This window comes from Cupressus sempervirens, chromosome 3 (assembly GCF_028749045.1).
Source record: "Cupressus sempervirens isolate cs-2001-9-10 chromosome 3, ASM2874904v1, whole genome shotgun sequence".
Lineage (NCBI taxonomy): Eukaryota > Viridiplantae > Streptophyta > Pinopsida > Cupressales > Cupressaceae > Cupressus > Cupressus sempervirens.
Window position 1 is genome coordinate 1,018,763,920 of NC_143120.1, and position 12,068 is coordinate 1,018,775,987.

General features: G+C 34.8%; 2 protein-coding genes across 4 annotated transcripts in view; both read left to right on the forward strand.

Annotated features, from left to right (window-relative positions):
- The window catches only part of LOC149570242 (ATP-dependent protease La (LON) domain protein), a 67,801-nt gene that overhangs the window by 13,766 nt on the left and 41,967 nt on the right, over positions 1–12,068 (forward strand). The window lies entirely within an intron of this gene.
- Positions 7,258–10,816, forward strand: LOC149570243 (uncharacterized). The gene is made up of 7 exons (XM_089822878.1): positions 7,258–7,409; positions 7,595–8,249; positions 8,389–8,621; positions 8,737–8,889; positions 9,031–9,431; positions 9,574–9,979; positions 10,114–10,816. Exons 2-7 carry the CDS (start codon positions 7,627–7,629, stop codon positions 10,614–10,616), a joined length of 2,319 nt encoding a protein of 772 aa, XP_089679004.1. The 5' UTR covers positions 7,258–7,409; positions 7,595–7,626; the 3' UTR covers positions 10,617–10,816.

A 12,068-nucleotide genomic window follows, 5' to 3' on the forward strand; every position in this document is an offset into this window, starting at 1 on the left:
TCCTCTTAGGTGGCATTATCTTCAGCATAGTAGTCCCACTGGACCTTGTACTACATTACTTCTCGATTTAGTAAGCATACCTTACGTACCTCGAGTATTCTGAGCGGTCTTACCTCTACCACTCTTGGTTCTCGCACCTGTAGTAATTTCCAATCAATCATATGTTCATGGTGGGTAATATACTTTTTAAGATATGACATATGGAAGACGTCATGCGTCTTGGCAAGGGCTGGTGGCAAAGCAATCCTGTAAGCGACTGGGTTTACAATCTCCAAAACTCCAAAGGGTCCTACATATCTTGGGGCTAACTTAGCATTCTTGCCAAATTTGATAGTACTTTTTTGAGGTTTAACCCTTAATAACACCTTGTCCCCTACTGAGAATTCTCTGGGTGTTCTTTTGGCATCAACATAACTCTTCTGTTTGTCGTTTGCTTCCTTTAACCTCTGACAAATTCGGAGTACTCGTTCCTCCATCTCCTGAAGCATTTCAGGCCCGACAATGGTTCTATCTTCCAATCGATTCCAACTCACTAGAGTTTTGCACTTACGACTGTACAAAGCCTCAAAGGGAGCCATTCTAATGGTGGACTGATAGGAGTTATTATATGCAAATTCTACTAAGGGTAAGTATGTTTCCCATTGGTATTGTTAGTCCATACAGTACTCTTAGGAGATCTTCTAATACTTGATTTACCCGTTCTGTCTAACCATCTGTTTCAGTGAACTAATATTCAATTTGGTGCCCAAAGCTGTAAATAATGTTTGTGTAACACCCCGCCAAGGGATCCAAAAGAATTAACCTAAAGTTTTACTAAGTTTGTCAAACATTTAAAAAAAAAAAAAATCAAGAAGGATAAATCATACACATCAATCACATAGTAGCGGAAGCAATAACATAAAATCAACTGTAAACATACATAACAGGTTACATTTCTTAAGGATCCCATGACGTTGAGTCACATTTAAATTTAGTTAATTCTAAATCTAACAACTACCACATCCACATGAAAGAATAATAAGAAAGTCCAATGTCCATTTAATATACATTTGTTCCGAATGCCTCTTGGCAAATTAATTCGGAATGCTCAATCATTCACTGTACATGTCACAGGGTATGAAAGGATAAAAGAATATACATAAGTAGAAATAAAGATACATCATCCTCCAAGAATCCATGATACAAAGTACAGTAAAATAAATGAAACCATATACCATACATGATACATCCATCCATCATAAAAGATATAAACATCCAACACGAAATACAACTATCCATCTATCATAAAACACAACTAATCTAAGTGTGTGGTTCCTTCCAACCATCAATAGCATCATTAGACCATCGTGGGTCCTAGCCATCCCCCACGCATAACATCTCAAATCACCAAAGAGATCATCGGTAATATAGTAATAGGGACATCACTCCTAAAACATACTACATCATATGCATAAAGAAATCTAACATACTAGAATAAAGCATAGTAAACAACATCATCTATACATGATAAACAAGCATACCAAGAAGCTCCAGCCACGGTAGCAACAGACGGATCTCAAATGGTAAGAGTAAAAGGAACTACCACCCGACCGCGTGGAACTTAAATGGTCCACTCCCACCGCGCTAAGGAGATAGTCTCAAGTCCCAAACAGGATATCAAATCACATAATCACAAATACTCTCTAAGTCCAGGAAATCCTAAAAGTATACTAACTCAAAGGTTCCAACACATAGATTGACATCTAGACCCAGAGGCACCACAAAGACACGTAGGAAACCTACTATGCAAGCGGGAAAGTGTCATCGCACGAATCACGTTAGAAGTTACCCAAGCAATCCCCTAGGAATCTCGGGTCCCTTGTGTTCCTGCGATCACTAGTACCCTCTCGTACTGATGAGGCATACTACGGAATGCAAGGTCGCAACCAAGCGTTCTCTCTACCCCAACCTAGTCTATACTAGCATTCAAGGCATGGGAGAGAACATACAATTATCTTATTAGGTTCATTTTAATCCCCATTTAGTCTAAATGTTATCACTTATTAAAACAACTTACAATGGGTTTCTCCAGGTAGCCTCTTAGGGCCCCGACCCCCATTGCAAGCCACTTCCCGACACTACACATAGATAACCTACCCTAGGCTCATGAAATCTCAATCAAAGAATCATAATAAAATCACCTCAGTCCTATACAAGCGACTGAAAAACATCATAAATATAATCAACAATAATCACATCAGTTCTCCATTAGCAACTGAAAAGCATCAAATAATCATATTGATCACAATAGTTCTCTATCAGCAACTGAAGGCATCAATGATAAATCACAATATCTAATGGTTCTCCAACGAGCAACTAGAAAGTATCCCAATAATACATCACAATACTGATCGAAAACTCCAAAATGGTCAAGTCAAAACATGTCACACAATGACATCATCAAGAACAAATCATACACTTCAGTCCTCTCAAAGCGACTGGAAGGCAAATCAAATATAACTGATCGATGACTCAAAAATGGTTAAGTCAGGTATCTCATATACATACACCTCAGCTTCACACAAGAAAACTGGAAAGCAATAACAAATAGTAAATACATCCATCATAGAGCATGCTATCACATTACCTTGGTTGGTTTGAAAAGATCGCGAACAAATCATCATAACCTCACATTCACAAACCCTCGAGCCTCTGGTAACAACCTAGGACTGGTCAAGCTAATACAACCCCAAGAACCCCAAAACACAAACAACATACATAAAACAGAACGTAGGTATCAAGTTTTGGTTTGATTGATAATATACTATTGAGTTAATGTAATGTTTCAGTTTTAGTTTCAAGGTATGATTCAAGTTCAAAATATTTCTAGATAACCCTACAAGTTGATCCAATCACTTGTTCGAATGAAACTAGAATTACCCTCCCATCATGTTTTAAATCAATAATATAATTCTACAATTTTATCAAATAATATCCATTATTAATTAACTTTAATTAAACTAAATTTAATTAAATTAATTAATAATTATTGATCAAAATGCTTATATTAATATTTTCATTAATTATCAATTTATTAATATTTGACCAAAAATTATTAATAAATTAATAATTACAAAAAACTATATTAAAATGCATCGATATTTAAATTAACAACTAATAATAAAAACTATCAATAAATATTATTAAATAATAATAAGATTTACTTATTAATAAAGTATTATTAATTAATAATAAATTTAAATTTAAAATCTATTAATAAAAATTATTAAATAATAATAAAGTTTATAAATAAATCATACTAATTAAAAAGTTATATTATATAACTTTTTAAAATATTAATAATACGTAAGCTTATAAATTTTAAAAAGAAACTTTAAACATATTTTAATTAATAAAAGTTTATAAAAACTTTTAAAGTATCTTAAATTATTAATAAAAGTTTATATAAACTTAAATGCATCTTACAAATAAATTCATTAGCAAACCTTTAAAAAAAAAACACACACTTCATGCAAATAGGTCGCCGGCCCTTTTAATTAAGGCATGCGGCTTATAAATACACCCATTACAGATTGCGACGAGTACAGCCGTAGACCAGAACGTACCGGGGTATAATGATTTAGTTTTATTTTATTTTTATTTGATTTAAACTTTTGAAACCCCTCCATATTAAATTACTATTATTATTACTTTTAACTAAAATTTCTAACATGTATATTATGCATTTTTTAAAAAAAATTAATTTATTTAAATTTTTATAAAACAATAACCCCATTACAATTTAAATGTAATGTTATTTTAAAACAAACAATTTATTATTATTAATATCTTAACTCGTTTTTAATTTTTTTATTTTATGTAATTTTTAATAAATTTTAAATCTTAAATTAAGCAAAATTCTCCTTTTTAAATAAAAAACATACTTTATCTTCTTTTTTAAAAATTGATTTCATCTATATTCTGATGGAGAAAATATTATCACCATCCAAATTTAGAATTTCATCTTTAGATTCAACCCCTTCCCGATTAAATCCTATGTTCTTTAATTTAGAAAACAAGGGTTTTCCGATTTCTTTTATGATCCCTATGTATACAGAAGTTAATTGACAAGCATCTAATAATTCACAATATTGAAATGTTTCAATTTTCATCACAAAGAATTCAGATTTACAATTCACAGACACAAAGAAGACAGGAAAGGATTTTTGCATAATTAATCAGTGATCAAAACACAAGACCCTACCTGAGCTTGATGCTAATATGCAATCCCCGAAAATTGTGAGAAAATTCGCTCCTCTTCTAGAACTTTTCTCTGATAATCTTTCCTATCATTCTTCTTCTGAATTTGTTTCCCAAAATTCGTCTCCAAATTCTTCTCTAAAACTCGTCTCCAAATTTTGTTCCCAAATCTCGTGTCCAATATCTGCGGTTTTTCTAAAATGAACCTTCTAATTGTGATAAAGAGTTCTCTCCTTAAATCGGGGCACTGATTGTGCGTTCAACCGGGAGAACTCCTTGCTCACAACCCTTAACTCCATATTAACATTTTATTAATCTTTGCTTTATCTTGCATTACTCTTTTTATCCTTTCCATGCACGTTAAATGCATAATTAAATAACTTTATTTAATTTTCCACTTGACTTCTATTTTTAATTAATTTATTACTTTTAATCTCATGTGCACTTTATGAAATTAAAATAACATTATTATTTTCACTTATTTTATCTTTTTAATTAATTTCTTTTATTTTAAACTCATGCACGCATCATGCAATGTAGAATCTTTTTAATAATTTAATATCTTTTCCACTTCTTAATTCATTTTAGAAACTTAATTGATAAAATATTTATTAATTCAATTAATAATAATATTTAGCATTTATTTAAAAATGAACTCCAAATATTTTATTATTAAATCAAATAAATATTATCACGTTCTAAATTTAAACTTTTAACTTTTATTTCCAAATTTAATTCTTTTTATTTAATTAATTTCTCAATTAATTAAATATAATTAAATATTAAAATCTCATAATAATTTTTTCCCTTTAAATTAAATCATTAATTAATCTTTTAATTAGACTTAATTAATAGAAAATACACCAAAGACTCATAAAACAACATACGAAAACCCATCATTGCAAAACACATACTGAATCAAACAAAAGGGTTATAATTACGAATTAACCTCATTCGACACATTCGGAGGGTATTGACTCAAATACTTGTCCTAATTTTCAATTAGGACAAATGGCTTAAAGGTATGGGATTTGGACTTAAAAATTTATCTCCCCTCTCTTACTATTGAGATAATGCGATAGGGTACGCTCATCCTGGCAATTCAGGGAAGTCGATACCCAGTACCTGCAACCTGCATAAAATCCACGCATGTACAGACACAATATTCTAAGCTAAACAAGCAATGGCAGGAAGTGGTGCATCGTGTAGATCCCGACTAGCAGGTGACTACGACTCCCTTCCTTAACCACATCAGAAACGCCATACATAAAGAATATAAACACGCACACCATACACATGCAAGTATGGGGTAAGTATCCATAAGAAAACACATGTGATAATAAATCATCAATATCTGAAAACATTGTATAATCATCATGCATATATGAAATATAGAGTAAAAATCAACTGAATCTAAGACAATATCTGATAATCACCAAACAATACTACTAATCATTAAACATAAAATTAGCCTAAAAGAGTTCGACAAAAATAACAGAAATGTGAACTAGGGGCAAGCACTACATTTTGCCAGAATTTGGAAGCTATCCTAGCATCTCTGTCTGAAATAATTTTCTTCGGAATTCCATGCAACCTGAAAATCTCTTTTACGAACTTATGGGCAATCTCGGGTGCTCCATCAAATAAATTCCTTGGTTTAAAATGAGTAGCTTTAGTCAATCTGTCAACCACGACCAAAATAGTGTTGTGTCGATTCTGGGTCATAGGTAACCCTTGTACAAAATCCATGGATATTACCTGCCACTTCCACTCGGGTACTTCATTTGGGTGCAACAGACCTACTGGATACCAGTGTTTTTCCTTTACTCTCTGGCATTCCAAACATCTTGCTACAAACTCAATTATCTCCCTTTCCATCCCTTTCCAAAAATATAAAGGTTTTATATCAGATAACATTTTTGTTACTTCCGGATGTCCTAAATATGGGGCTAAGTGAAATTCACCTAAAATTTGTCTTCGGAGTTCAAGGTCGTTGGGCACATAGATTCTGTGGTGGTATCTTAATAATCCATCCTCCTCTAGGCTAAACTCTGAATACTTAGGATCTTGTGGATCTTTGATAAGAGCCAAGCTGATTTTTGTGTAAAACTCATCATGCTCTAGGTGTCGTAAAATTTGGTCCCTTAACTTGAAGTTTATAGTAGTTATCGCTGAAATGTGTCTTCTTCGGCTTAGGGCATTTGCCACCTTGTTTCCTTACCTTTTATATAGCTTATATCAAACTCATAATCTGCTAAAAATTCCAACCACCTTCTTTGTCTACCATTAAGATTTGGTTGGGTGAAAATATACTTTAAACTATGATGATCAGAGCTAAGCTCAAAAGGTTTTCCAATTAAGTAATGTTTCCACATTTGCAAGGCATGCACCATTGCTGCTAATTCAAGATCATGAGATGCATAATTTTGTTCATAATTTTTCAGTTTTCTAGACTCATAAGCAATGACTTGTTTATCCTGCATTAACACACCTCCTAATCCTTCTCCGGATGCATCTGTTATAACTATGAACTGTTTTTGTGGATCAGGTACCCTCAAAATAGGTGTAGTAGTCAATTTTTCTATTAGAAACTCGAAAGTTGATTGACACTTCTCTGTCCAAATAAATTTCTTTCCCTTTCTTTGAAGTGAAGTGATCGGATAGGCTATCCTTGAAAAATTTCTGACAAACTCTCTATCATAGTTCCAAAAATCGCCATGAAATCGCCGAAATCGCCGAAATCGCAATAAGATTCATGGCTCCCGATTTTTTTGGAATTGGAAATCGCTGGTGGCGATTTTTTCTTGTGAATCGCTTGAATCGCCAAAATCGGCGATTCATGGCAAAAATCGCCAAAATCGCCATCGTGAATCTCTAGAAATCGGCCGCGGCAGCAAGGATAGAAAGTTCAATTTTTTAAAAAAAACACATGTTTTATTTGCTTTCTAAGTTGACTTTCCTCTTTGTTATAACCCTAAAGAGCCTTCTATTTGCTTAGTATGAGTAGAAGAGAGGAAGAGTGAGAGAAGAAGAGAAAAGAGAATTCACAGGTTTCCAACTAGCAAGAAGGAAGAGCACCAAAGAGATCAGAAGTCCATTTGGGGAGGCCATAAATTGCATTGGGAGCATTAAGGAGTCAATATCAACACTCCTCAATTCATTTGCAAGAGGTAAGTGTTGGTTTTTTTTTTGCATGTTAGTGTAGTATGCATTTTTTGTTAAATTTTTTTAGTGTTCATTTGCAAATCTTGAATGTTTTTTATTTTTACTAAATTGCAAACTAGGGTTTGTTGTTTTGTAGTTTTTGTTTATTAGTTGCAAACTTTGATTTTTTACATGAATTTTTTTATTGCAGCAGTCCTTTGCTTTCATTTTCCAATTTCCACAATGGGTAAAAAAGATGAATGCTGGAAATATAATGAAGAGTTTCCTGGGAGAACCAAATATCAAACAAAATGCATATTTTGCAAAGAAAAAATAAATTCGGGAGGTATCTATAGATTGAAATACCACATTGCTGGCATACCTGGCCATGATGTCACAGTTTGCACTCATCAAACCGCTGAGGCAAAACGCTCTTGTTTAGTGGCATTAGAAAAAATTGAACAAGACAAGTTGACTAAGAAAATGCAACTTGAAGGGTTAAGAGGTATTGGCTCCCGTGCTCCCACATCCGCAACCGCATCTACATCTGCAAGTGCATCTGCATCAGCTTCCGCATCCGTAGGTTGTGTTGGAGAGGGTTCTTCTAGGCCTCCTTTTCATCCTAGTGATAGTGCTCATGTGAGTGTTAGTGGTAGTCGGTCTCATACTGAGACAGAGTCCAACACCAACCTATTGCGGCCTAGAGTGCGGAAAAACAGAATGGATAGTTACTTTGTGCCCCGCACTACTCCTGGCTCCCAACCCACACTTGAGGGCATGGGTTTGAACAAGGAGATTCATGATGCTGCCAAAAAAGAGATTTGCAAATTCTGGTACTTTTGCAACATTCCATTTATTGCAGCCAGGTAATTGATTCTTTTTTCTTTGTTATCTTCAAAGTTAAAGTTAAAAGTAAAAGTAAAACTTTAATTATATCTACTTGTTTTATGATTTTAGTTTTTGACATCTAAATTTCTAATCAATATCATTATCTATTTGTGACAGGACTCCTTATTGGCAAAACATGATAGATGCAGTTACCATTTGTGGTTCGGAGTTTAAAGCCCCAACTGAGGCTGAGTTGAGTGGATACCTCCTGGAGGAAATGGTTGAGGATATGAGGCATGAGCTTGAGGACAACCGAAAGGAGTGGATCGAAAAGGGTTGCACCATCATGACTGATGGTTGGACAGATAGGAGGGGAAGAACACTCCTCAATTTTCTTGTATCCTGTGGAGGTGATTGATCATTCTACTTTCCTACATACATAATTTTGAATCGTGATTGACTATTTCAAATTTTGATTTGTTGATTGTTAATAGTAATTATAATTCGTTGTTTTGTTACTTGTAGGATATACCATGTTCCTCAAATCCATTGATGCTTCTGCTCATGTAAAAAATGCCACATACTTATGTGAGGTTATTGAGGAAGTTATAGCAGAGGTGGGGGAACAACATGTGGTGCAAGTGGTGACGGATAATGCAGCAAGTTATGTTGCTGCAGGTAAACTTTTAACTTTTTAAGTTTTGAAAATAAATTTATTTGAATTTTGAACTTTTTCTAATTCTAACTTAGAATTTCTAAGTTTCCTAAGTTCTAACATGTTTGAAATTTGAATTTCTAATTATCTTAAAATTGTTGTAGGCAAACTTTTGATGGAGAGGCACCCCACCATATTTTGGTCCCCTTGTGCAGCACACTGCCTTGACCTCATGTTGGAGGAAATTGGCAAGCTTGAGTGGGTCAAGTCATGTGTGGAAAGGGCAAAAAACATATGCAAGTTTATTTATAATCATTCATTTGTCCTTAGCACAATGAGGAAGTACACAGGAGACAAAGAGTTAGCTCGTCTAGGGGTTACGAGGTTTGCCTCGAATTTCATCACCTTGCAGTCCTTGTTGACATCAAGGGATGATTTGAGGAGCATGTTTGTTGGGCGGGAGTGGATTTCATCTTCCTATGCTACGACCACTGCAGGGATAGATGTGGTGGATTGCATATTTGATGATGATGGTTTTTGGAAACCTGCTAGAGAAATCCTTAAGGTAATTTTATTGCAATTTAACATTTAATATTTTACAGTTTACTATGCTAATTGTTTAATGATTTAGTTTTACCTTAAGTTATATTATTGAATTATTCTATGTTTAAGTTTTGACTCAAATTTTTGTTTTACTTTATATGTAGGCTACTGAGCCCCTTGTATCTCTCCTACGAACTGTTGATGGGGAGAAGCCCTCTATGGGCTACATATATGAGGGCATGGATAGGGCCAAGGAGGCCATTAGAGCTCAGTATGCAGGAGTGCAGGAGAAGTATGCCCCTATTTGGGACATCATTGATAGGAGATGGCAGAATCAGCTCCATAGACCCATCCATGCAGCAGCTTACTTTTTGAATTTGGCATTTCGTTTCCGTCCTGACTTCAAGGCGGATGAGGAGGTTCTCACCGGATTATATACAGTGATCCAGAGGTTGAGTACTGATGAGGATAGCAGTGTTGCAATTATTGAGCTTGATAAGTTCAATAATAAAGAAGGGCCACTTTTCTCTAGCAGGGTAGCCATAGATGCTCGAGAAACAATACAGCCAGGTAAAAATTAAATAATATATTCAATGTTCATGAATCAAGATTCTAAACTTAAAGTTGATTATGTAATTTTAGAGTTAACTTGTAATTTGTAATTTGTAAATGAGACTAATTATTTTTATTTTCCCTTATTTCAGATAGATGGTGGCAAATGTTTGGGGCCACAACCCCAAAACTTCAAAAAATTGCCATTCGTATTCTGAGTCAGCCAAGCAGCGCTTTTGGATGTGAGCGCAGTTGGTCCATGTTCGAGCACATCCACTCGAAGAGGAGAAACAGGTTGACAGTGCAGAGGTTGAATGATCTTGTCTTCGTTCATTACAACCTCCGTCTTAGGATCAGACAGATTTTGGGCACTGACTCCTCTCCGATCATTCTGGAGGAGATTGATTCAGAATCAGAGTGGCTCACAGAGTTTGTAGATCCAGTCTTCACTGAGGAAGACCGTGCGTGGATTGACCAGGTGGATATAGAGGCTGAGGCAGCTAGAGCACGTCCTTCAGGCATTGGTAGACGCACACGTGCACGCACAGACATAGGCCCTAGCGACATTCGTGAGCCCATCTTATATGCGGAAGATATGACTCGACAGTCCTCTAGGACCTACATTAGACGCCTTGCTACTAGGCAAATTGGATAATCAGAGGCTGAGGCTGAGGCTGTAGCCGAGCTTAAGGATGATGTTGAGGATGATGATGACTATGAGCCTGAGGCTTGAGCTGGAGCCTTGTTTTTATATTTTGTTTACAGATATTGATACTGAATCATTGATAGACATATGTTTCAAACTTTCATGGATCTTCATCTTAGATTCTTACATAAATTTATGATTTGATGTCTTATGGATCATCTTACATACATTCTATGATTTAAATCATTATGATCATTTGATTTCTATTTACTTCAGCTAGCTTACAATTTACATTTTAGATAACATAGTTACGTATGTGATGGATTTTATGTTCCATGTTTAGGTATGTTAAGTTTTAACTTCTATTTGATGATGTTATAGTGTGCTTAAGTTATATTCAATAAAGGGTGCATGAAATAAGTTTTAAATTGTTAAAATCTTTAAATTTAAAGGGTTTTTTCAAATTTGCCGATTCATTGCCGATTCACGATTCGATTCGGCCTTGCCGATTCCGATCCGATTCCGATTCACGTTTCTTTGCTCTCTATAGAACCCAGCTAACCCCATAAAGCTCCTAACTTCGGATACATTACTAGGTATGGGCCATTCCTTAATCGCTTTTATCTTAGATGGATTTACTGCTATACCCTGAGCTGATATAATGTGCCCTAAATATTGAATTTCCTTTTGGTAAAAAGCACACTTAGATAGTTTCCCATATAGCTTGTGTTCTCTTAGTCTTTGTAGAACTATTTCTAAGTGCCTCTGATGTTCTTCTTCGTTCTTAGAGTATACTAAATTCATGAAGGCTGCTGGGGCATTGGTTAACCCGAAAGGCAATATTGTAAACTCATAATGTGCATACTTGGTTCTGAATGTAGTTTTATGTATATCCTTATCTTTTACTCGAAGCTGATGGTATCTTGACCTTAAATCAATTTTTGAAAATACTGTCGCACCCTTCGTTTGATCAAAAAGATCATCTATCCTCGGCAATGGGTATTGGTTTTTGATGGTGACTTTATTAAGCATCCTGTAATCTATACATAATCACATGGTTCCATCCTTCTTCCTTACAAACAACATTGGGGCTCCCCATGGTGAGACAATAGGCCGAATCATCTTCTTATCTAGCATATCCTGTAGTTGGATCTGTAACTCCATTAACTCTGTAGTTGTCATTCTATATAGAGCTTGGTATATGGGTTCCGCTCTTGGTATCAAATCTATAGTAAAATCAAATGCTCGGGAAGGGGGTAGTCCAGGGAGTTCCTCAAGAAACACATCTTGATAATTCTTCAAATAGGACTATTTTTCTTCGAAGGATTCTTTTAAATTTTGCCTGATTTCTCCATCTTCATAAATGTAGTCATCCCCATATGTGGTTGTTTTAGATTCCCTTGTATCCTCAATCCTAACTACAAAAATCTCACAGCCTTTCCTCCCATATCTCTTAAGTTG